Consider the following 27,748-nt stretch of genomic DNA (forward strand, 5'->3'; position numbering starts at 1 on the left):
ACCTCGGGGAATGATATTGACCAAATTATAAGTTATATTATGTGTTTGTGTAAGTATGTAACCCTAAGTCCCTACTGTTATGTAGAATTATAATGCATCAATAAAAACATGGAAAAAAAATAAAAATAAAAAATAAACTGCCTATTTGATCTTCAGGAAGTGAGAGGGGTACTGATGCAGAGGGTAAAGGCACCAGGCAGCTTCTAGGGCTCTGATTATGGTCTTTTTGTTGGATTAATTGTATTTCAATTAGAAGATGGAAGGCAACTGTGTTCCTCTTTGATCAATCTACTCTTTAAGTAGATAATGGAACTTCAGAGAAATCCCCATCCAGCATTTGTGGATCCTCATGTACCATAATTTTAAGTAATCAGCACACCAATGCACATCTTGAGGTGACATTCCCTAGATAAGGTCAAGAGACAAGCACTCAGTACTCTGCCACTTTGTAGATCTGTCTTTCTCTTATATGGTGCTGGGTTTGGATGTGAGATACGAGAAACTTGGGCTTCCTTATTTATCTTTCTGTATCTTGTGATAGAATCACTTAACTTTACTCTGAGGGCATATTTTTAAAAGAATTTCCCTCCTGTCTAAAGACCATGCCAATACTGTATTGCGGCCATCTCTCTTTGAAGGTCTGTTTCCTCTGTCATTTCTTAACATGCCATTTGGTAAAAACAAAACTTTGTTAGGAATTAAAATAAAACAAAAAAATCAGACATGACACTGTCTCCATAAAAACAAAAAGTTTAATAAATGCACCCAAAAGTATAAAATATGAAGACTAAAAGTTAGATATTAGGCAGAATTATAAAATAGAGTACAATTACTTTCATAGTTCAGAAAAACCATGAAATGTCAAATTGAAGAATGTCATTGTATGAGAAAAATATCAACAGTCCTTCAGTCATGTGCCATATAAAGATATTTTTTAAATGCTACAGTTAGAGGCATTGTATTTAAAAGTTTAATAAACTTCTGATTCTGACACAATGTCATGGAAAACAGAACAAACTCTTTGGTTAGGAATACCGAAAATCCATCTATAAAGAGTAAGAAATTTGCTAATGCTGTTATTAGTTCCATTCAAAAAAGCATATGAATTTCATTTCAGGAACAAACTGTCCCATTGCAGTGTAGGATAATCAATCTACACAAGTATTGCCTTGTCTAAAATCTGTACAACCTCTCCAGTTCCTCTGCATTTAGTCTATTAGCTTTTCTCTTTTTATTAAAAATAAAAATTCTTAAGGCACCTAAAGATTAGCCTGTATTTCATCTACCTGTATTGCAAGTGCTTAATTATATTTATAAAAAGCAAAAGAATGGTATATAGATAATACAAAGAATGTAGAGTCAAACCAAATCAATAGTTGATTACATAATATTCCATCTTTTCTTGGGTTTTTATTAAGCAGAATTATTTTCACTCCTTGAACATGCAGGAGTCTGCCTAGGAATGTGCTCAAAGGAAAAATCCAGCCTCACGTTCAGAATTGCCCTGGAATGCCATTCATGGACTAAGAAGATCTAAGTACCTAAAGTGGTTAATGACAGATCAAGAAGTCAGAGGTAACTGAGATCTGGTGTCTTTACTGGTCTGGAAAACAGAGTCAAGTTCAGTATTTCATCTTTGGCTCTTTTCTTGCCTTCTTTGCTATTGGGAGTAAAAGCAGTCACTCCTTCCCTCCTTGGGGAAAGTAAGTATGAGGCCCATGGATGTGGCCCAGTCTCTAGTTGCTGGGAGCTTACATTCTGTTATATTTAAATACATAAGGCATCATTCTAAGTTAGTTTAGAATGGTTGTTTTAAATGAACAAATGTCTAGTAATTTTTTAAAAGCTGGCTTAAACCAACATTAATAAATAATACATACTGATTTTTTAACATCATCTCTAAGCAACAAAAAAACAACCTATAGCATTCAAATGGCATGGGATATTCCCTTAAGCAACCTTCTTAAAATTCATTCACATGTGGACCGGGCAAGGGGCTGAAAGAGAGCAACAGTGCTACATCCTTGCCTCAAGGAGTCAGTCTGGGCTGAAAAGGGCCCCAGCTAACTGGGGCGAGCTACAGGCTCAAGAGGTGGTAGTACTGATAAGTGGCTTAGAGAGCACTCTCCATCACAAGAACTAGTGGTGCCAAGGGATGACACTTCTTCACCAGATGCCTTAAGTTCACTAGGCCTCAGCTTTATTAGCTACAACCTGGCACCCTTTTAATGTGGCAACTATAAACACACACAAAGCATTAGGAAAGGCTCAAAAATACAGCTGCTCATATTCTATCATGATTTCTTCCACATAAAGAATATTATGGGAAAATCAAGGAAAGGGCCAGTTATTCTTTGAAGTACATCCTCACTGGAGGAAATACCAGCATACTGGGCAGGACAACTCTTCATTGCACAGGACCACTTTGCATACAGCATCCCCATCCTGCATGTCAGTAGAAGGCCAGGAGCAGGACATCCATCATCATGATGAACCAAAAAAAAAAAAAAAAAAGAGAGAAAGAAAGAAAGAAAATGCACTCATATATTTCCAAACATCCCTGGAAGGGGTTACCACCTGGGATGAGAACTGTTCTTCTAGAGGGATCTTCTTTATTAAGAAACAATGTAGTTCTTTTAATAAAGAATAAACACACCTTTCTGTATTTGTGTTTGAGAGTATTCAAGGATCAGACATAGAGAGCCTGGTGGCAGGGAGAACAGGAGAGGACTCTAACCTACACCCACATCCATTCTGATGACAGTGTCCAAGGCTGGATGCCACTTTCATATTGTTAGAGGTCTTAAAAAGTTGGGAGGTAGATCTTCTACCTCTTATTTTCATCTCTAGACTTGGTCAAATTGGAAAAATATGAGGCATTTGACCTTCCTTAGTGCTGAGAGGTAGAGAGAAGGCAAGTGTTGCTACCTTCATTGTAACATGATGGATGATAGAGGCACTGAGGGATGAGAAGATATATTCATAGGTGGATGCCATGACAACTAAAATCCGGAGTTCCTGCTTCCTGATCGGATACTTGGTAAATTAGATACATGTGTTACTAAAGTGACTAAAGTATCCTGCTGAGGAATCCTCCAAGATGGAAGCTCCCATGAGCTCTAACCTCTCTCCAACTATTGTTCTCTTATCTGAGCCTAACTTGGATCCGCTAAGGCGCTGGACCCACTGTCAATTGCAGTAGTCAGATTTAGAAGAACACATATTTAGGTATCTGTTTACCTTCTCTTTTTTAGGTATCTGTGTGCTTCATCTCTTTGAAATGATTATATTAAATGGATAAGGAGCTAACGTTAGACCAAATCTTCCAGTCAGGTTGGGCTTCTTAGAATCCTTAGGTAAAGCAAATGTGAAAGTCTGCATCAGGCTCACAAACATGAGGAATAATTCCATCTTTGCCAGCTGCTCTCCCATACACACCCGCTTCCCTAAAAAATGAGATCAGAAAAAAAGTAAAGATTATAATATCATCCCTTTTACTATTTCTACAAGTACAAATTTATAAGAAATCTCTAAGTTAAGTACTTTAAATGCACATGGGAGAGTTTTAAAATTGCCAGTTATACCATAAAATCTCCCATGGTGTATATTAATCAAAATTTTTGTATACCAAGTTCACACTTTCACTCCTACTAATAAAAACCTATCATCTAGACAGGAACCGCAGACAGATCCAATGGGCAGCTACCCTGTCTTTTCCACACGTACTTATGTCTTTTCTTTACTGTCACCTGGAAGATTAAAGGGGGAAAAGTCAGATTAGATTCTTTGGAACCTTCCTTTTCCATAGAAAGGATCCACATTACTAATCTGGAAACCCCAAAGGACCTGGTGAGATTAGACAACCCCCCTCACCCACCAGCCTACAGGTCACAAGTTACTCTTAACTCCAATGGTTTCGTGGGACCTAAACAATAGCCTAGACAGTCCAGAAAGGAAGATTTCAAGGCATATTTAAAGATCAAAAACCAACTGCCTTCTTTTTTTCTTTTTTAAGATTGAACCCAAGGCCTTGCACACACTAAGTAAAATGTTCTACCAGTGCGATACACCTCCAGCTCTTATTTTGTTTTAAAAATTTGAAATGAACTTAGAGAAGATGCATTATCTAAATTATTTGTCTCTTACATTATCTTGTCAATAAAGAGGCATTCTTAAAACAACATAAAACAATAAAAGATTGTTTTTAGTTCTGCCTCCCCCCACACCCGCCTTTGTGTGGAACTGGGGAATCGAACCCAGGGATTCACGCATGCTGTAACAGAGCACTTATTCTACTGTGCTCCCAGACCAAAGTTCTACTTCTTTTTAGACTTATACCATTAACAAAACAAAAGTTTGACTGACCTATCCCAAATGGAATAAAGAATTCTTTTTTTAAAAGTTGTCCTTGGTCATCCAGAAATCGATCTGGGTAGAAGTCTTCTGGTTTCTCCCAAATGGTTGGGTCTCTGTGTACTGACCATAAATTGGGTAAGATCAATGTTCCTTTAGGAATGGTGTACCCTTGGAGCACTACAGCAAACAAACAAACAAAAACCCACAGTGTTATTCAACGTACTTATTAGTTCACTAATAGTTCTCCCTAAATACCACTATCTGACCACAAAAAAATCTAGTTTTATATATATATAGATAGATAGATAGATAGATATTTGCCATCTTAATTGGCTGAGAGTAAACTGTGAGGAACTTTAGGGTAGATGTTAGTATGGCATCTTTCTATCCATACCATCCCAGGATCTAGCCAAAGATGGGACACAGTAAGTACTCTGATAGATATTGAGTTAATGCATTCAGTCAAACCATAAAAACATTATGATTAAGTGAAAACACAAAAACAAAAACAATAGAGCATCGCAGATGAACTTTCCCAAAGAATTACAAATTCCTGAGAATCATATAAAACATATCTGTTTACAGGGTCTTTTACATCTACAGATCAATCTGATGAGGAAGGTAAGTGAAGATAAAGGTATACAGGAAAGCCAGCCCCTGCTCTTACTAGCTAACAAGTTAGTATGCACTGTAAGAGTCCATTATCTAGGGCCAATGCCCAAAAGACACCATGCACATTGGAGAGTATCTAATTTGTACCAAAAAATGGTTAAGTGATCCAACATCATTTACAAGTAACTGCTTGCTACAACTGTCTTGTAGTACATTCAAGCCCACTGAATTATGCACTATCTCTAAAGAAGGTAAATTCCTTATTAATAGGGATGTTCAAAGACATCTGGAAGTGACCAACTGGGCATATTTTACGGTCAATAAGAAGTTGAAATGAGAGACCCTAGAATCAGAGGGGCTCCTTCTAATTCTTTAATATTTATACTTTGATTGCAGAATTTAAAGCATTGAAGTGGGGTAATTTCCAGCTAAATCCTTAATTTCACATTTACACCAGCTCTTCTGACTTCCACGATGAGGACTAGAGATGCCTTTGTTAATTCTGGAATTTTTTTCCTGCCAACACAGCTGACTGAAATGGTAGCACTCTTTGTTTTGCCAGGATAAGCATGAATGCTCTGAAGGCTGGAGAGCTATCAATCACACTCAGCTAGTGCTGGAATGTCAGTGTAACTAATGACGGACAACTGAGGGCTGAAACATCCCCTGGAGAGTCCATTATCTAGGGCCAATGCTAATTCCAGTGCCCACCGTGCCTCTCACCCCAGCTCTGCAGGGTCTGGGGGCTGTGCTCCCCCCAAGGGCATCCAAAGGAGAAAGTCCCTGGACTTGCCTGTTTTCTCTGAGGTCATATGAGGAACAGCGAGTGGCACCACCACGGTTAGCCTCTGCACCTCCATGATGGTGGCTTCTGTGTAGGGCATCTGGGCCTTGTCTGTGAGGGAAGGAGGTCGATGGGGACCAATGACCCTTTCAATTTCTTCATGAACCTTTTCTGCATAAAAAGGGAAGAATCGACCAGAAGTTGAGCCTGCACCCATGCACACTTTCCTTTACCACTTACACGTGATTGACTAGCTGGCAGGGCAGTGGAGACAGCTATCCCCAGGAGGTTGAACCTGCTAGCGGGGACTTTTAAAGGAGGACAGCAGAACAGATAAAGGGGCAAAGGAGTAAGCACCTGGATTCAGGAGCACCCCGAATCACACTGTCATGCAAACAAGAGCTTGACTCTCTAAGCTGACTGTAGCAATAGTGTTAGCCCAAGATGGTCTCCAGTGAACCCTGTTCCATGTGGTTTGCAAATACTGGGATCTGGAATATCCCCTGAAGGCTCATGAATTAAAGGATTTTTCCCCATAGTGTCACTAAGAGGTGGTGGAAACTTTAAGTGGTACCTAGTGGGAAGTTCTAGTTCATTAGGGGTGATCTTGAAGAGGGTAGTGAAATCCTGCCCCTTCTTCTCTCTTTCATATTCTGACCATGAGGTATGCTTTGCTTTACCACGTGCTCCCTATATGACATGCTGCTCTGCCACAGGCCCAAAAGCAATGGAGCCAACTGACCATGGACTGAAACCTTTGAAACCATGAGCCAAAATAAAACTTTTCTTGGTAAGTTGATTGTCTCAGGTGTTTTGCTACAGTAACAGAAAACTGACTAACACAGGGTCCCTATCCTAGTGCATTCCCCCCTCACACTTTGTGTAGCAAGTTGGTACAAGTTGTGATCAATGAGAAGGGAGAAGGTCACTTCTGAGATTAGTCTTTGCCACTCACTCTCTCAAGTCACTCACTCTGGGGGAAGGTAGTTGCCAAGTTAAGTATCCTTATGTAAAAGGTCAGAGTAGTCTGTAGCCAACAGTCATGTGGATTGTCAACTTAGAAGTGGGTGCTTCAGTCCCTGCCAAGTCTGTAAACGACTGTGGGCCCAGCCAACATCTTGACTGCAACTCCATGAGAAACTTTGAACTAGAATCATCCCAGACAAGCTGTTCCTGGATTCCTTACCCTCAAAAACTACATGAGAAAATAGTTATTGTTTTAAACTGCTAAATTTTGGGATGATCTGTTATTAAGCAGTAATTAATATAGGTCTGCACCAATTCCACCCATGGTAGGAAAAATAACAGCCCCTCCAAGATATCCATACCCTAATATTACCTTTGGTACTTTGTAAATATGACATGTTACATGATATCTTCTTCCATTTTCTGTAGCTATAACAAAATACCTGAGGCTGGTTACTTTACAAAGACAAGAGGCTTATTTAGCTCAGAATTTTGGAGGCTGAAAGTCCAAGATCAGGTTAGCCCCATCTGTTTGGTATCTGGTAAAGTCCCCCTCAACTGCATCACAACATGGAAAATGGCATCACAGCAGCATCGCATCTGAGAGGGAGAGATCATTCAGCAAACAGGAAGCCAAAAGGTTTCAGGGGGCAAACCTCCTCTTTTTATAATACCCACCCTTGCAGGAACTAATTTGTCCTATGAGAACCACATTAATCCCTTAGAGGGTGCAGCCCCACAACTCCATTACCTTGCTCTAGGTGCCACTTCTCACAGGTTCCACCACCTCAACTCTGCACACTGAGAACCAAGCTTCCATCACATAAACCTCTGGGGGGACACCTTCAAACTATACCTAAACCATGGTACCTGACAAGAGGGACCATGTTGATGTGATTAAGTTAAGCTCCTAGAGATGGGGAGACTATCCTGGGTTATGTGGATGTGCCCAACCAGTGCAGCCATATTTTGCATAATGATGTTTCAGCCAACGACAGACCCATGGACAGTGGTCCATAAGATTATATTGCCTAGTGACACTGTGGCTGTCTTGTTTTAAGTGCGCTCTGTGATGCTCGCCCAATGATGAAAGCACCTAATGAGACATTCTCAGAACACGTCTCATGGTTAAGTGACACAGGTTTTAAAGTCAGAAAGCCTTCCCAGTTGAGTGCAGAGGCACAGGGAGATCTGACTATGAAAGAATGGCCAGAGTTGTGACATGCTGGCTGTGAACTGGAGGAGGAAGCCAAGCCAAGAATGCTAGGAAGGGCAAAGAAATGGATTCTCCTCCAGGGCTTTGGGAAAAGAACTGTCAGCATCTTGATATTTAGTCCAGTGAGACATATGTCAGACTTCTAATGTATAGAACCAAATGATAACAAATCTGTGTTCTTTTAAAGACACCAGCAACAATAAAAACCAAAGGTTATATCCTGTTATAGCAGCATAGAAACTAAAGCACCACCCTTTCCTTTTCTCCTATTTCCTGTTGCCAGTGCTCACTATCTATTGGTCCTGACGTGGTGCAACCAGCTGTGCTACTTTCATGAGCCGCTCTAGGCCTCTGTCTTCTGTTTTTCAAAAACATGGTGAGTAGGTTCAGAGGAGTGTTATGATCCCCTTCAGCTCCAAAATGTCCTACCACTGTACATTTCATAGGTAACAGACCTGTGGAGATTAAAGCAGGGGTGGGGGGCAGTTATGACAGGAGTCCTACTGTCTACAAACTCGGGGTTTCACATGTACTTTGCACCAACTCCCTATGGGATGCAAGCATTTATTTCCTCATCCAGCCTGAAGATATTGCTTAGTGCTTGAAGGTTGTTAATCCTGATTTCAATAATCTGGTTTTGCTATGAATGAAGAATTCATGGGTTACCTTGCACATCAGGGTTCAATGACATATACAGCAGGCACCACAGCAGAGAGTTTGTTGTAGTATCTGTCCCAGCAATAAAAAGATCCCCGATGATATAAAATAAGTAATCTTCATTAAAACTACTGTGGCTATTATTTTTCCTCTCTTCCTCCATGTGCAGAAGGTACATGTCTATGAAGTCCTGAGGGTTCTCAGCATCCAGAGACTCTTGATGGTCTTTGATGATCTTTTTAAGGAAAGTGGTTATATCCTTTTCAATTAGTCTTAATTCCTTATATGGTCCAAAGGGAAGGTAATACAGCCAGGGGCATATGTTGATCAGGAGGAGCTGGCTGTTGAGGCAGATTTCTAACCCTCGTGACATGAAATCTAGCATCCTCTTAAACTCACTGTTGGTATAATCAAAGCGTCGTCCAAAGCACAAGGAGCAGATGATGTTAGAGACGGCGTTGCTGATGATAGGGAAAGGGCTGAAGGGATTTTCTCCCTGCTTTTGCATTTCCTCCTTCACATACTTGAACTCCTCAATAATCTTGGGCTCCAAGCTAAGCTTTCCTAAGCCAAAATGGCGAAGAGTGGAATGAGAGAACTTCCTTTGTTGTCTCCAGACTGGGCCATAAGGTGCGAAAACAACCCCTGTAAAAGGACACCCAAGAAAAGAAGGTGAGAGAGAAGGATGCACAACAAGACTGAACAGGACCTGCAGGGGCATATATTCTGCATGTTTCAGAGCATTTATGCAAAGTTCATAAACAGATAAAGACCACCACCGGTCAAGAAGGATGACTAACAAAATTTAGTCATTGAGATAGTTTATGTTTCTCATAACGACAAAAATCACTTCCACTTCAATTGGAAGAATTTGCTATAGAGCTATTTTACTATTGATAATAATTCTTGGTAACAAGAAGAGCAAAGTTTCAATGTCCCAAACTAGTATGTGCATTTAAAAATCTTTCTATTTCATAAGAGTGAATCCATGCTTAGAAAATCTATCAAACCAAGCTGGGTGTGGAGGCTCACACCTGTAATCCCAGGGTTTTGGGGGGCTGAGACAGGAGGATCGTGAGTTCAAAGCCAGCCTCAGCCATGGTGAGGTGCTAAGCAACTCAGTGAGATCCTGTCTCTAAATAAAATACAAAATAGGGCTGGGGATGTGGCTCAATGACTGAGTGCCCCTGAGTTCAATTCCTGATAGCCTACACCTCACCCCCACAAAAAGCAAATATATCAAGGCAGACACATCCATGAGCAAATCATCTATATTCTAAACATTAGCAACAGAGGGATAAGTATGGTAACAGATGGACCTGAGGGCAGAGACTATATCTGATTGTGTTCACCATTAAAATCCCAGCTTCTAGAATACTGCTGGGCACACAGGAGGAACTTGATAATTATTAGCTGAATAAATGAACAGCACAACTGGATTAGAATTACTAGCCTTCAATGTTTAGAATCTTGCAACTGGCAGGTAATCTTAAATATCAGTTGTTGGTAACACTCCTCTTTTATTTATTTATTTTAATATTTAATAATTATTTTAAATATATATTTTTAAATTTGTTCTAATTACACATGACAGTAGAATGCATTTTGACATATATGGAAGTAACTTCTAATTTGTCTGATTGTACATGATGTAGAGTTATGCAGGTCATATAATCGTATATGCACATAGGGTAATACTGTCTGATTCATTCTACTATCCTTCCTACATCCATACCTGCTCCCCTCCCTTCACTTCCCTGTCTAGTCCAAAATACCTCTATTTTACCCACACTTTATTATGAATTACCATCTGTATACCAGAGAAAATAAGTGGCCTTCAGTTTTTTCATATAATTTTTGGCCTCTTCTAGCTTCTTATTCTAACAATTTGCATGCCTGAAAATGTATTTATTCCACCATTGCACTTCCTCTGAAATTGGAAGACCGTGCTAAGACTTGATTGATGGAGTTATAAATTACATATATTATTTCTCTTAGCACAATATTCTCCAGTTTCATCCATCTACCAGAAAATGCCATAATTTCATTCTTCTTTAAGGTTCAGTAATATTTCATTGCATATATATACCACAGTTTCTTTATTCATTCATCTGTTGAAGGGCACCAAGGTTGGTTCCATAGTTTAGCTATTGGGTAACATCCCTCTTTTAAAAACATCTGCACTCATTAAGTTCATTACAAATACTTGATTATTTGATTCTCACTTGCTCATCTCCCACCATCAAACCCAACAATATTATTCCCAGATGTATCAGTTGTTCTCAAATATTTCCCGTTTCCTGTCACCTGTTTTATCCTCCTGGTTTTCATGGTGTGCTTTATCATTTCAGCCAGTTCTTCGTCCTTCCCATATCATTTCTGAATGCTTACTCTGTGCTAGGAAATAGGATGCCAGGTACAGTTGAGAATGAAATACAGACCCTGCTCGGTGATTAAGTCTTCTCATACTCTTTAATACTTTTATAAAATGCCTTTCAATGGTAAGCATCCATGTGGTCAAATAAATCAGATGGTCTGTCTATCCCGTGTTCCTTCCTGGACTCTTCCAAATGTGTTCACAACTCTGAAGTGGCTGATCCCTAGGCTTCCCGTCATCACTTGGGGATTTCCTTAGGAGTCTTCTGTGTCGGAATCATTTCCTGGTTCCTATGTCTTCCTCTTTCTTGTTTTACTCCCAAATTTTGCTGAAGTACTTTCTCTAGTAGTTCCAAGAAAGGATGCATGGAAGGCCAGTTTCTAACAATTTGTGTGTCTGAAAATGTACTTATTCTACACTATGGCACTTCCTCTGAACTTGGAAGACAGTGCTAAGACTTGATGGATGTCATAAAGTACGGACATCTTTGACATGAGTAGACATTGCTAAGTTACTCTCCAAAGTGAGAGCATACCAAAAATGTACCCACCAGAAGTATATGAGCATTCTCATTTGTTCCAAATAGTTGCCAAGTTGCCATTACTTGATATTTGTCAACATTATTATTTTTGCCAATGGGAGGACTGAGATATACCTCATGATTTCTAATTGCATGTCTCTGAGGGTTAACTGTGGCTCAGCGCAGCTTTTCATATGGTTACCAGCCTATTTTGGCTTCTTATTCTATGGGTTTACGCTGATCAACTGTACAATTTTCTTCTTATAAATTCTAGGTGCACGGCAGATCTCTCACCACCTGCTCACCCCCCCACTTACGGTATTTGACAAACAGAAAGATTCACTCTTGCATTTATCAATCTTTTTCTTTATGATACGTGCTTTATACCTTACTTTAGAAATATCTTCCTGCCATGAGCTCAGAGAGACACTATTTTCTTATAAAATTTAAAATTCAGATTTTTTTATGTTCAATTCTCTCTGCCTGGAATTATAATCATGTTAGGTGTTTCTACCTAAGCATAAAACTAAACCTTTTTTCCTCCATACAGATGCTCCACTGTTCAAGCACAATTCATTTAACACCTCTCTCACCCCTGGCATCTGTAACGCTGCCTCTGTCGGGTTTCCTACACACTGGTTCTTATAGTTTAGATTTGAGGTGTCCCCCAAAAGCTCCTGTGTTAATACAGGAATATCCAGAGTTGAAATAATTGGATTAAGAGAGTTGTGACCTAATCAGTCCATCCCTAGATCGCATGGGCTGAGTAGGTGGTAACTGTAGGCAGGTGGGGCGTGGCTGGAGGAGGTGGGTCACTGGTGTGTCCTGGAGGGTTTTTCTTCCTGCCTCCCTTTCCCTTCACTCCTAACCTCTCCCTCTCCCCTCACCCTTCTCCCACTCTCTGATTCCTGAGGCTGACATGAGCTGTGCAGTGTTTCCTCACTGGGTCCTTCCTCCATGATGTGTGCTTCATGGACCGAGGCCTCTGAAACCCTGAGCCCCAAACAACTCTCCCCACCCCCAAGCTGTTCTTGTAAGATATTTTGGTCACATTGACAACAACACTGACTAAAACATCAGTTTATAGGTTTTCTATTCTGCTACATTGTTCTACTTATCACTGTTTAAAGCTTATTATTATTATTATTATTATCATTATTATTATACTAAGGATTGAACCCAGGGGCAATTAACCACTGAACCATATCCCCAGCCCTTTTTTGTATTTTATTTAGACACAGGATCTTGCTGAGTTGCTTAGGAACTTGCTAAATTGTTGAGGCTGGCTTTGAACTTGAGACCCTCCTGCCTCAGCCTCCCGAGTTGCTGGGATTATAGGCATGCATCACCACACCCAAGATAAAGCATATTATCTTTTTTTTAATATTTATTTTCTTAGTTGTAGGTGGACACATATCTTTATTTCATTTTTATGTGGTGCTAAGGATCAAACCCAGTGCCTCACGAGTGCTAGGAGAACAGTCTACCACTGAGCCACAACCCAGTCCCAAGCATATTATCTTAATCATTTATTTTATAATAAGATACAGACTTTATAATATGTATTAAATCTAATAAGGAAGTCCCCTCTCCTCCCTCAAAACCTTGTTCTTCAAAATTATTTTGGGTTATTCTTGCCTTTTTACTCTTTCATAAAACCTTTAAAACCTGCTTGTCTGCTCTGTAAGAAAGCTTTTGGGATTTTTATTGAAAATGCATTTATAGGTTAATTTAAAGAAGGTTAATTGACTTCTTTATGATTGTTGGACTTGCTTTCAATCCAAGGATAAATCTAAATTTGGTTAAGATGTTTTAAAGCTTTTTAAAAACAAAACATTGCTGAAGTATTTTCTTATTTTTTTTAAAAAGCTCATAAAGGAAAATGGCCTATAAGTTCCTTGTTTTATGCTGTACTTTTCTAGATATATTGACCTCCTGAAATGAGCCAGGATGTAGGCTTTCTAAAAGCATTTGTCTAAAATTAAAATGACTTGTTCCTCTTTTCTTTTTATAGTACATAAAGTTGGTCTCTAACTCATTAATTTTCAGACCGCCCCGTCCTCAATCAATGTTTTTGGTTTTTTTGGTCCTGGGGATTGAACTCAGGGGCACTCAATCACTGAGCCACATCCCCAGCCCTATTTTTTTATTTTATTTTATTTAGAGACAGAGTCTCACTGAGTTGCTTAGTGCCTCACTTTTGCTGAGGCTGGCTTTGAACTTGTGATCCTCCTGCCTCAGCCCCACAAGCTACTGGGATTACAGGTATGCGCCACTATGTCAAGCAATAATTTTAAGCTCTGCATTTATCTCTGGGTACCACTTTAGCTGCAATGCACAATTATCATTTGAAGCTTTTTAAAAAATATATACTTTTTAGTTGTAGTTGGACACAATACCTTTATTTTATGTATTTATTTTTATGTGGTGCTGAGGATTAAACCCAGGGTCTCGCACGTGCTAGGAGAGCGCTCTATCGCTGAGCCACTAGCTCCATTTGCAGGTATTTTTATCACGGAGAATAAATGATTTTTTCTATAAGCCTTAATGGCTACCTGAGGTAATCTGTCTTCCACTGTTTTTTGTTGCTGTTTTTGTTGTTGTTTGTTTTTAATACTGATTTTTGACATTTGATGAGACTTGCTTTTCAGCCTAATTTTAATAACATTTTCAATAAAATAAGGAAGTGGAGGAAACGTCTCAACAGAGGCTAAGATTGAGAACTGGACATTTTTTATGACAAGCTGATGGCAACAAAGTTCAACAGACAAGAGGGGACCAGGGAGGTGGTGGCTGAGAGGGCCCAAGGTGAGAGGCAGGGACGGGAATCAATGGCCTCAGGATCACAAGCTCTGCAGGACAGACAGCCAGAGTGGCTTTTCATCTTTGGAGTGTTTGGCAGAGGGTCAGCCACATCTTGCAGTTGTTGACATCTTTTTTCTTAGGGCTGAAAAACAATGGTAATTATAGATGTAGACAAAAACATCATTTGCAGCAGGATAATAATGTTAAAAAATAAAAATGACTCCAAAGCCAAAAATCAGGACTCTTGGTCAAGAATGAAAAAACACACTGGTTTACCAGAAAGACCAATGAGGCCATAAAACTAGGACCCAGGAAGGGAGGGTACTGCCACCTCAGAACCCTTTCCACCTTTCCCTTCTCTTGAAGTTTCCTGCCTTCCAACTTCAAACCAGATTTTCCTTGAAACAGGTGATCCCTTGAGATTACTTTTTTCCCAGTCTCACAACCAAAGTAAAGCCCTCTATTTCCTTTTTCTTTTTCTTTTCTTTTTTTTTTTTTGTGGTGCTGGGGATTGAACCCAGGGCCTAGTGAATGCAAGGCAAGCAGTCTACCAACTGAGCGATATCCCCAACCCAAGCCCTCTGTTTTCATTGAAAAATTCTGGGGAAGGATTCAAATACTTCAGTCAGGTATCCCATGGTGATACCAATTTGGGACACTATTTACTTCATGGCTCAAGGTGTCCAGACTCAACTATGAATACAAATTCTTATCCCAAAACTATGTGAGGACAGAACTAAGCTCTGGAGCCAAGCTAGGTGCCCTTCAACAGCTGAATGGATAAAGAAATTGTGATACACACACACACACACACACACACACAATGGAATACTACTCAGTTATAAAAAAGAATGACTTTATGACATTTGCCAGTAAATGGATGGATCTAGAGACTATCATGCCAAGTGAAATAAGCCAATCCTAAATAACCAGAGGTTGAATGTTTTCACTGATATGTGAAAGATAAACCACAAAAAGGGGGGCAGAGAAGGGAAGAAAAGAAGTTCAGTAGATTAGACAAAGGAGAATGAAGTGAGGGGAGTGGGGATAAGATTAGGAAAAACAGTACAATGGGAATTTGATATAATTTTCGTATGTACATATATGAAAATTCCCAAGTGAACCCTACCATCATATATACCCACAAGAATGGGGTCCTAGTTAGAATAAGATATATTCCATGCTTGTATAATTTTATCAAAATGAATTCTACTGTCATGTATAACTAAAAAGAACTTCTCCCTCCCTCCCTCCAAACAAACAAAAAACTACAGCTGTGAATTTCAGAGTTCTGCACCAGACTAACCACTGTTAGAAAGAGATGAAATATCCTGATCAATCCATCTTTTAATCAATCTGTCCCTCAACTAATGCTGTGGTTAGGGACATGAGTTCAGGTTAAGTTATGGCATCTCCCATTCCCACCACAGTTAAAGAGAACGAGAACTGAGGGTACAGATAAAAAGTTCCTCAGAAGTGGGTAGCCTCATGGTTGGAACAGGTGGCCAGGCAGCTGTAGCACAAAACCCCACCTCCAACCCAATAAAGAACAGGCTAAATGGAGTTCAATACATCCTCTCAAGGGGTACAACACAGCTCTGAATAATTTTATAGGAGATATTTAATAATATGGAAATATGCTCATAATACTTTCAGAGATAGAAGAAATGTTAAAGATTAGGAAGAGTATGATTCCATTTTGAGTAGGCAAATATATTTTTAAAATATATGTACAAATACAAACAAGACTGGAAAGTAATACATAAAAAATCAATAATGACTATCTCAACATAATGTTAACCATAGATAATTTTTAACTTTTTTCTTCCCCAGGTCTTATTTTCCAATAACAAGCATTTATTATTATAATAATGAAATACTTAAAATATATTAGACATACAATTCTACATTGACCACATGTGCATTTTCTACCTAGTGGAACAGAGAGAGTGCTCTCTGCTGATGACACTTAGTGGTTCCTTCTGCAGGGTCACAGGGGTGCTCCTATTAGTGGAATCCAGGCCTTCTTTCTACAAGTAGCAGACAACTATTCTGCACATTCAGCAACTTATTTTCCTTATTAATTTTCAAATTACCCAGATGAAATTTTATTTTCTATTCATCTTCACTTCGTAATTTCACTTTGCATCTTGTCCTTCTTTGAGGTATTCAATACTGAGTAATATGTTCCTTATTTTTGAAAATTTTCAAAATCTCCTTTGCCTTCCATTTTTATGGTTTTGGCAATTTGCTTGGGCTCTTGTTCCAAGCCTCTAGCACTTTCTTAATATATTAAGTGCTTTCCTCCATTTTTGTCAGTGATGTTGTCTGAGCCAAAGTTTTCAACCATCAAATGAATATTTCATTTTCCACCTTCACAATCAGTGCCTCACAAATATGTGTGGCAGCATGCTTACAAGAGTAAAAAAATGAAAAGTACCAAATTTCTATCAGCAGTAAAATAGAGACCATTTTGTGTATTCCACTTACTTTAATACTGCAAAAAAATGGATTAAACATAATATTTTTAAGTAAAAGGCTAGAGGTAGAAAGATACTTTAAGTATCCAGTGTATGTAAGCTAAAAAAAAATAAAATTAAATTTAAAAAAAAGCTAAATGGGCTAAGGAACTGAACAGACACTTCACAGAAGAAATACAATTGATCAACAAATATGTGAAAAAAAATGTTCAACATCTCTAGCAATTAGAGAACTGCAAATCAAAACTACTCTAAGAGCTGGGTGCAGTGGTACATGCCTGTAACTCCAGTGGCTTGGGAGGCTGAGGCAGGAGGATCATGGGTTCAAAGCCAGCCTCAGCAACAGCAAGGCACTAAGCAATTCAGGGAGACCCTGTCTCTAAATAAAATACAAAATTGAGCTGGGGATGAGTGGTTGAGTGTCCCTGAATTCAAGCCCCATACCAAAAAACAAAACCAAACAAACAAAAACCCCTAAGATTTCTTCTCGCTCCAGTCAGAATGGCAATTATCAAGAATATAAGCAACAATAAATGTTGGCAAGTTTGGGAGGCCATCCTCGCACATGATTTGAGTTACCTCCCTGGCTGGGTGAGAGGCGCTTGCTCAGAGACATCTTTGTGTCCAGAGCTTTCCCCACCCTTCTCAGGTCCAAGGGCTTGTCCGTGTGGAGGTGTATCTGGCCACTACCCCTAAGACCCAATCGTCTCACCTGACCTTGGGATGCTGCCCCCCTAATTTTCATTGGATGGGATTTTCCTCAGAATTTTTTGTTCCCCAATAAAAGTCCACTCCCTGGTGTGTTCTCTCTCTCTTTCTCGCTAGCCTCTTCAGTAAACCTCGCTACTCTAACAGGTGGCTTGAGGCTGGGGGTACGAGAAGCCACCTGGAGCTGGTTTAAAGGTAATTAGAGTCTGTGTCTTTAATTCAGACTCCCTTTTGGATTTCTCATGTAGCCGAACCTTCACTTATGAAGCCTGTGCTGGTGGCAGGCTAAAAGCAAGAATATGGGAAAAAGGCACACTCATATATTGCTGGTGGGACTCCAAATTGGTGCAACCATATGGAAAGCAGTATGGAGACTCCTCGGAAAACTTGGAATGGAACCACCATTTGACCCAGCTATCCCACTCCTTGGTTTATACCCAAAGGACTCAAAATCAGCATACAACAGGAACACAGCCACATTAATATTTATAGCAGCTCAACTCACAATAGCTAAACTATGGAACCAACCTAGGTTCCCTTCCATGCCCTTCAACAGATGAATGGATAAAGGAAATATGGTATATATACATGTAATGGAATATTACTCAGCCTTAAAGATAATGAAATCATGGCATTTGCTGGTAAATGGATAGAGCCAGATAATATCATGTTAAGTAAAATAAGCCAATCCTAAAAAAACAAAGGCTGAATGTTTTCTCTGACATGTGGATGCTAATTCACAATAGAGGGAGGTGCAATTGGGAAGAAGAGAAATATTTTGGATTAGGCAGAGGGGAGTGAAGGAAGGGGAGGTGAAGTGAGGGGAGGGGGTATGGGGTAGGAATGATACTAGAATGAATTAGACATTATTACCCTATGTGCATATGTGACCACACGACCAATATGCTTCCACATCATGTACAACCAGGAGGAGAAGTTATACTCCATTTTTGTATGATGTGTCCAAGTGCATTCTAGTGTAATGTATAAATACTTAGAACAAATTAAAAAAGAATCTGAGCAAATCTGAGCAGAGAATGAACAAATTTATATTGCTTACTGAATTTTATATTTTAAATAACTAATAATAAAATGTGACATGCACATTGAAGAAACAACCACCCTCAAAGTGAAGCACTGCTTTGCTATCCTTGGCTTTCATTTTGTAACTTCTTTTTCTTTTCTTGGGCAGGAAAAGAATCTGGTAGATTAATCATAGTGAGAGACACAGCTAATACAGAATATCTTCGTGGGCTATTGAGCTGTCTAATCATGTCTAGTCAACTGGTCTAATTTTGAACAGAAAAAAAATATAATAAATATCACCTCACATTCTAGAACTTTCTTGCAAGTGCTGAGTCAACTATTTATACATCCTGTTTATGACACATCCCCTTCTCTGCTAGTTTCACCAACTTTAGCAGCAAATTCTCTCAAAATGTCACATATATTTAATAATGTTATTGGCCTCTTAGTCCTAATGTCATTTATTTTCTATTTTGATCTACACATCTGAGTTTCTGGGCAATTTATCATTTTATTTTGTTGACACTTCACTCTTTTTTTTTTTTTACTTTATTTATTTATTTGGTGCTGAGGATCAAACCCAGTGCCTCACACATGATAGGTAAGTGCTCCACCAGTGAGTACAGCCCCAGCCCTCCACTTCACTCTTGAAAAAGTTTCTTCACTGTCTACATTTTCTTATTCAAATGATCTTTCTCTGTTCCAAGTTAGGTCCACAAGCATCTTTGTATCATATGGTCCTCCCTTTGCATTATCTCATCAGATATTTTCACCAGCCACACAAATTTCTATCATTAAATCTTTCACAGCATTCACTCAGCACATATCCACCAGAGCAGCATTGCCTACAAACTCCTGTCTCTTGGAGGAATGCATGCTGTAGCTGAAGTACTTCCCTAGGCTCCCAACTCTTTCCCTAAACAAAGCAGTGATCCAAGTAATGCTTAGAAATTACCCTTATCATAGATTTTAACCAAACAGCACCGTGACAAACTGTTTTGTTAAGAGCTGGGCACAAAACTATTAGGATCTGAAAGAAGAAAACTGACTTCCTATTTTAAGAAATCCAGGGAAAGAAATAGACACACAACACCAATTACAACATAGTGTGATGAGTGTATCAACAGATGCTTGTATGCTTCGTTCATTTTTGATTACCTCTCTATACCAAGCAGTGAGTCCCAGTGGTTAACAAGAGGAACAAAACCTTTGCCCTCTACATAAACATTCCAGTGGTGAATGGGGGTGGAACAGACTAAATACTTTTAAAGTTTGTAATGAGTGATACACGAATGAGAGAAAATAAAAGGTGGTATGTATAAATAAAGGAAGTGACTAAAACGAAACTGAAAAGTGGCAATTGGCCTGAGAGGTGTGAGGGATAGGAAGCAGTCAGTCAAGTGAAGATATTCTGATGCTGAGGATAACAAATGCAGTAGCCTGGGTTGGCACAGGCTTGGCAGGAATGTGCTTAGGAAGGCCAGGCTGCCATGTACAAGCACAGATGGTACCTGACTTACTATGGTTTGTCTTATGATGGTGCAGAAGCAATGGGCATTCAGATAAAACTATACTTTGAAAATCGTGTGTGTGTGTGTGTGCATGCTAGGTGTTGAACCCAGGGCCTTGTACATGCAAAGAATGCACTCTTCCACGAAGCTGCACTCCCAGTCCCTGAACTTTTACCTTTTTCTACACTGGCAATGTGCAGTATGATACCTTGAAGATCCTGGGCAGCAGCGATGAGCTGCAGCTCCCAGTCAGCCATGTGCTCAGGAGGGCGGATGACCAGGACTCTACAGTGTGCTGCGTTGCTGAGCTATGATGTTGTAGTAAATGCATTTTTGACTTATGATATTTTCAACTTACAATGTGTCTACCAGAATGTTACCAATCATAAGTCAATAAGTATCTGTAAATGGACAATAGAAAGAAAGAGATAAAAGTCAAAAAGGCAGGCGGAAGCCAGATTCTACAAGGCATAGTAGGTCAAGTATAGAACTGGGAGAATATTAGCTTTGGCTGGAGAGAGATGTGGTTTCATGATTTTTAAAAAGATCATTCTGGGGGCTGGGGCTGTAGCTTAGTGGTGGAGTGCTTGCCTAGCATGTGTGAGGCCCTGGGTTCGATCCTCAGCACCACATAAAAATAAATGAATAAAATAATGACTACTGTCATGAATAAATAATTAGAACAAATATAAAAAGATTTAAAAATGAAGGTATTTGTGTATTCATCTACAACAAATACACACGCACATAATAATTTTAGCTGCAGTATGGAAAAAGAATAGCATGGAAACAAGTAGCCTAGTCGGGAAGCTTTTGAAGTATCAGATGAGAAATAATGATAGCTTGGATGCTGACAGAGGGGAGGGAAAAAGGCAGGTGCAGTACCCTTTATTCTACAGTTGGAATGAACAAGGTTTGTGGATTGACTGGAGGGGCATGGGATGGGTCTTAAAAGGAAACTGTGGTCATAGAGAAAAGGGAAGCTCATCTCTACCTGGGGACAGGGAAGCATGTCAGAGAACACAGTATTAAAGATGTAATATTGAAACACAGTCTCAAAAGTAGGTATGAAAAAAAGAAAATAAGTATCAATGATATGGAGAAATTGGAACACTTGTGCCTGGCTGGTGGGAATGTAAAATGTGCAGCTACTGTGAAAAATGGTATGGTAGGTCCTCAAAAAATTAAATAGAATCATATGATCAAACGATTCCAATTCTAGATGTATGCCCCAAAGAACTGAAAGCACTAATTCAAACAGATATTTGCACACCCATGTTCACAGTTGCATTATTCATAGTAGCCAAAAGGTGGACGAACCCCAAGAATTCATCAGTGGATGAATGGATAAACAAAATATGGCATATACATACAATGGAATATTATTTAGTTTTCAGAGGGCAATTCTCATATATACAACAATATGTATGAGCCTTAAAAATTATACCAAGTGCAAATTTTTAGCTGCAAAAGGAAAAATGTATGATTCTGTTTATATGATATGTAGAGTAATGAAATATACAGAGACAAAAAGGAGAAGGGCACAGTGGCACATGCCTGTAATCCCAGCAACTTGGGAGGCTGAGGCAGGAGGATAGTGAGTTCAAAGCCAGCCTCAGTGATTTAAAAAGGCACTAAGCAACTCAGAGAGACCCTGTCTAAGGGCTGGGGATGTGGCTCAGTAGTTAAGTACCCTGGATTCAATCCCCAGTACCAAAAAAAAAAAAAAAAGAGAGAGAGAGAGAGAGAGAGAATGGTAGTAACCAGAGGCTGGACCAAGGAAGCGGAATGGGTTCTGAGAAAGAAGTAAAAAAGAGTTCTGTGGATGGATGGCAGATTTCACAGTAATGTGGATATACTTGATACCACTAAACTGTGCACTTAAAAATGGTTAGGATGGTAAATTTTATGTGTCTTTCACCAGTATTTAAAAAGAAAAGCAGGTAGGATTTGTCCAAGCAGTCACCAAGATCAGGAGAATCCCAAGTAGAAGCAGCTACATGTGTGAAGACACAGAGAGGGCGAGGTCTAACTTGTTTTCAGGGGCACAATTAAGGTATTATGGTAATTACAATTGTTTAAAATCTTGATATAAAACTCTGGTGTTATCAGCTCCTAAAAAAACCCCAGAATCTCTTCCTGCCACAGACAGGGAATGCCAGTTCATTTACTTAAATACTTGTTGAGCTCCTACAGGTGCCAAACAGCAATAGCTCTGTTCTCCTACATGTCAGCCCAGTGATGAAGCCCTACATGCAGGACCAAGGTTACAAAATTATGTAGTCTCCATTTTGGTAAGTCAGTGAAGGAAAACTATAAGAGCAATGAAATTGCTTCTAACAAGGGGGCCTAACCACTTGATAGTGGGGTACAGGAAACAGGAGGAAAATTTTTTAAAATTGACACTGACTGGTGGGTAAGAGTGACTGAGACAAAGAAGTTTGGGACCTACCAGCCAATAAGGCAAAAGAGAAGAGTGATTGAAAACAAAACAAAACAAACAAACAAAAACAAAAAACAAAAAACAAAGGTGTGTGTTGGAGGGGATGGGGGGTAAAGGAGAGGTAAGAGGACACTCTATTCCACTGCAACAGACATCATATTTTCTGAACTACAAAACTGAGCTATATAGATTCCCATAAACAGGAATCAAACAAGCTATGAATCAAAGCATTAGATTTGCTAACAGACTCTGAGAGTGTTTTCTGGACATGCTAAGGGAAAATAATTCTGCTTAAGCTTCTGCCCTCAAAACTCATAAAGTGAAAAGAATATCGTTTTTTATTTTTTATTTTTATTTTTAACCCAAGGGTGTTTTATTTACCACTGAAGTACATCTCCAGTCCTTTTTATTTTGAGAGGAGGCACGGTCTTGCTAAGCTGCTGAGGCTGGCCACGAACTTGGTATCCTCCTTCCTCAGCTTCTCTGGCATTACAAGTGTGTGGCACCACGCCCAGCTATTCTCCCCTCCTAACAAGGCCAAAGGTTTTAAACTTTGGGATCACACAACTTGTGATCCTCCCCCCTTCACTCAACTTCCCCATGGGTTTCCTACTTTTTATCTTGGAATCTTAACAGCCATGCATCCCTCAAACTTGGCAGAATCTTAAAGACCCAGGATGGCAGAAGGGCCGCTGCCCCCACAGGATGCAGGTGTGCGACGGGTTGTGTGCATGTGGCAGGAAGGGGCTCGATGCATCACCGTTTGGGCGCACCTGGAGCCCCATCTGCCACAGGAATGCCATCTAAACACACCCTTGACCCCTCACCCCTACCCCAGGTCCCGGCGGCAAGGGGACCTGCTCACCCTTCTCCTTGGTTAACATGGAAATGAGGGGCACCCTCGGGCGGTCGCTGAAGACCTCCGCCTGCTGTACCAACGCCTCGCGCACGCTGTGGAAGTCGTTGAGCACCACCACCAGGTAGTGGCCGATGAAGAAACTGAAGATGTTGCCGTACACACGAGCCAGTTTTGCCAGGATCACCTGCGGGGCCTGGGTAGTGGGGTCCATCCCTGCGGCCCTCGCAGTGTGGCTCACCCAGCCCTGTCGCCGCAGGAAGGGCGGCAGTAGCACGTGGCCAAAGTTGCCCACCAGAGGCCAGGGCGTGGGACCCGGGGGGATATCCCGCGCCCGGTGCCACCGCACCCAGATCCAGCCCAGCAGCGCGATGAGGCCGCACAGCAGCAGCAGCGCTCCGCCGCTCGGGTCCAGCCGCAGCAGTCCCCGAGTCGCAGGCAGAAGATGCATCGTCCAGGGCGGGTCGTCAGCCGGGAGCTGCTGCTGCCCGCGAGAGGACATACTCCACACGCCGGCGTCAGCACCCGCAGCAACCGAGTTCCTCTAGGTGACCCAGGCTCAGTGTAAGCAAACGCCCGCCCTCGCCCGCGGCCAGCTCCGCCTTGGAAGGTCAGGGGCGGGGCCTGGAGAGCTGAGAGCGCCCGGGATTGGCTGCGCCCAGTACATTCTCCCCTCCTCCTCCAATCAGCGGCGCTCGAGCGGAGCCCGGAGAGGAGGTCGGCGGGTGAACTGGTCGCGCCTTCTGATTTGTCCCAAAGTTTCACCCCGTGTTTAGGTCGGGCTTGATGGTGACAGCCCCTGAAACTAGGATGCTGCAACACGACCTTAGGCACTAACTGAAGCACTAACTGCCTGTGTGTGTGTGTGTGTGTGTGTGTGTGTGTGTGTGTGTGGTGGGTTTGTGTTTATCACTCATCTCGTCTGCATCCCTCATCTTGTCTGCTGAATACATAAATTCAAACAGGTTCTCGCGTCTGTTTCTGCGTCTGACCTGAGACAAGCAGAATACTTTATTCTAAGAATATAAAAAGAATTTGCTTGGAGGATTTAAGAACTTGTAATATAAAAACAAAAGCAATCGGTTGCGGAAGGTGACAGTATTGTGATTGGCCTTAGACCAAACCTGAAATGCTGAGGTTGCAATTTAAAATATAAATTGCGTAATATTTTAAAAACAAAGTCCTTCTTCAGTCTCTCTTGATAATGGCTCGGGGGTGCTTCCCTTTCCGTCTTCTAACAGACCGAACCCTGTAGTTTCTCTTAGATTGGTCATAGAGTTGATCCTTTTCCTTCTCCATGCACTAAAAGTTTGATCGCCCTGCACTTAGAAAGGTGTGACCAGAGCATAATGAGCTCTCTTCCGTCCATGGTCCATTCTATTTTGTTTCTATAAACAAGTGATTCCAGTAAGATATGTTAAATTTCCAGACCACTCTGTTCTCACACTATTTTTTTAACCTGTTTTTCCTAAGTTAAGCTTGGAGTTGTGCCCCCTAAAAAACAAAAACACACCTTGCATCTTCTGTAACTAGCCATTAATTGTTAGATTACTTTTCGTGTTCTTTTAATATCTAAAAGAATTTTTAAAATCTAAACTCTGTCTTTAGATATGACCTTCAACATAGGATCTCATTTTTTCATAGCCCTGCTCTCTATAGTGGTAGCCACTCAGTCTTTTCTTAGAAGCAATTCACAAATATTTTTTAACTATTTGAAGCTATACCTCATTTACCAACACTAACAGCCTTATTCTTGTGATATTACTACTACACACATGGTGTTTTCCTAAATATTCTCTTATTTTTATTAGGTTAACAGCTCTGTGAGGCAGAGAGGAAGTATCGTGGGTTGGATTGTGTGTTTTCACCCCAATTCATATGCTGAAGAACTAACCCTCAGTACCTCAGAATGTGACTGTATTTGGAGAAAGGCTTGATAACAGAGGTAAAAGTTAAAATGAGGTCATATGTGTTCATATGCGTGAACGTTAATCCAATATGACTAGTGTCCTTGTATGAAGAAGAGGCTAGGACAGAGACACAGAGGAAGACTATATGAGGTCAGCAAGAAGGCATGGAGACTGCAGAAGAAACCAAGCCTGCCAACGCCTTGATCTTTAACTTGCGCATCCAGAACTGTGAGGAAATTACTTTCTGTTCTTAACCACCAGTCTCAGCACTTTGTTGTGGAAGCCCTAGATCAGTGCAGGAAGCTATATTGTTCCTCTTAATACTGTGGGTAACCCATACATGAGGGTGCTTCTCAGGGATGAATTTCACCAAATTGCATTCAGGGAATTCTTGCCAGGGGAAGAATATTTCCTTCTCTATCTTCTTTTTTTTAGATAGAAAAATACAATAACAATCAGTAACAGTACAGGAAGACAATAAAAAAAAAGATCTTTGGGGTAGGGATAGACAGCAAGAAAGACGATAAAACTTTAACAAAAAAAATTATTTTATTGAGTCCCCTAGACATTTTAAACTAGTCACTTTCCCACTGAAATCCTTCTGGATTTACATGGATTTGGGCCAGAACTGTTGGTAACTGTATAACTAAAATATCTAAGTACTTATTATTTTGTTATCAAGAGTGGTGTTAAATTACCCTATTTGTAAAACTACAATTGTCCAGCTGGTTTGTAATTCCCTGGGAGGTACATGCCACTCACCACACTCTTGCAGAGTCAGTGAATGCGAACAGAGAGGGCTTATGGATTATGAAGTGTTTGCAAAATGCTAAAAAAGGAGAAGTGTTATTTATTCATACTACTTGGTTGTATAATCCCACTGATCATTTAAAAATTAACCCCTTCATGTGCATGTGTGAGACTGTAACAACAAATCCCACTATTATGTATTATAAAAATGCACCAATAAAAATGATAAAATAGGGGCTGGGGTTGTGGCTCAGCTGTAGAGCGCTTGCCTTGCATGTATGAGGCACTGGATTCTATCCTCGGCACCACATAAAAATAAGTAAACAAAATAAAGGTATAAAAAATGACAAAATAAAAATAATTGACACCTTCATATCCTTTCAGTTCACATGATTTGCTTCACATATACCTGAATGTCTTCTGTTTATATGTGTGGTTATGCACTTCTTCAAGAATATAAACTCTCCATCCTCCCAAGTACCTTACCTGAAACTGAGGTAATAAATGTATCTATGTTAAGCATAAAGCTCAAGTGAAACGATCAGCACAATATCTAGCATTTTATTAATAGTGAATTAGGTACAAGCTGTAATTATAGTAGTTATTATTGGGCCTGATACCTTAAATTCAACAGATTGGTGCTATCGCTGACATTTTCCCCCACTCCTTGAAGTTTTATGAACCATGTCTGAGATCAGATTGTGAGACTGGACAGGCCATTATTTCCTATACTTAGCATTTATGCCTTCGAGTGCTGAATTAATACACTTACCCATCTTCAATATTACCCTCATTACCCTCTACCCGCTTGGTTACATGTATGTACTGTGGTAGCTGCAAAAGACATGAAGGGAGGGGAGCCCTTGAAATACCTGTCTATTAATGGAAGGTGGAATCTCAAAGGTAACAGAAGCCAATTCCTGAAACTTTTTTATTTGGACAAAGTAGTGCCAGGATTGGGATTTTTTTTTTCTGAATTTCAAACCAGAAATGGTCCAAGTGCTGTACAACAAAAGAGGGGGTCAGGAGAGAGGGAAACTGGTATATTTATTCAATAAACTGCTCCTGTCCAATAAAAAGGGGTACACTATGGTAGACTCCACAGCATGGATGAATCTTAAAACATACACTCAGTGAATACGCCCGGGCTGGGGTTGTAGCTCAGTGGTAGAGCACTTGCCTAGCACATGTGAGGCACTGGATTCGATCCTCAGCACCACATAAAGATAAATCAAAAAATAAAATAAAGGTATTGTGTCCATCTACAACTGAAAAAAATTACAAAAAAGCCATACCAAAAAAGAGTACATACTGAATAACTGCATTTATATGAAATTCTAGAGCAGGAAAAACTAACCTATGGTGATACAAATCAGAACAGAAAGTTGACTGACAGGAAAGGAATAGGAGAACTTTTCCTGGGGTGGTAGGAACATTTTACATTTTGATCAGGATATTGGTTACTTGGGTGTATGCATTTGTCAAAATCGAAGTGTGCATTTTACTATAAATAAATAAATTATATCTCCATAAAACAAATAAAAAATAATAAATAGAAACCAGTATTTTCGAGAAAAAAGACATGGTGAAGTAAAAAGACAGTAGTTTTGGTTTATGAGATGTACCTATTGTGAGGTACAGAAAACTAGATATTTTAAAGTAAATATTTCACTCTGATTTTTAAAATATTAAGTTTTTGTAGAAAAATTGAATATACAGAACATTTTAAAGTAGGAAATAATCTCATCTTTTTATTCTTACCATACAAGGG

General features: G+C 40.0%; 1 protein-coding gene across 1 annotated transcript; it reads right to left on the minus strand.

Moving 5' to 3' along the window:
- Positions 1-734: 734 nt before the first annotated feature.
- On the minus strand, positions 735-23,897 carry LOC124102600 (cytochrome P450 2U1). Its single transcript, XM_046459053.2, has 6 exons — positions 23,327-23,897; positions 8,601-9,236; positions 5,762-5,923; positions 4,366-4,533; positions 3,241-3,446; positions 735-2,445 (listed from the first exon to the last, which is right to left on the minus strand). The coding sequence occupies exons 1-5, from the start codon at positions 23,817-23,819 to the stop codon at positions 3,268-3,270; spliced, it is 1,638 nt and encodes a 545-aa protein (XP_046315009.1). The 5' UTR covers positions 23,820-23,897; the 3' UTR covers positions 735-2,445; positions 3,241-3,267.
- Positions 23,898-27,748: the final 3,851 nt, after the last annotated feature.

The sequence above is a fragment of the Marmota monax genome, unplaced genomic scaffold (genome assembly GCF_021218885.2).
Source record: "Marmota monax isolate L192 unplaced genomic scaffold, Marmota_monax_Labrador192_F-V1.1 WCK01_AAM20220418_F8-fsc00002, whole genome shotgun sequence".
Lineage (NCBI taxonomy): Eukaryota > Metazoa > Chordata > Mammalia > Rodentia > Sciuridae > Marmota > Marmota monax.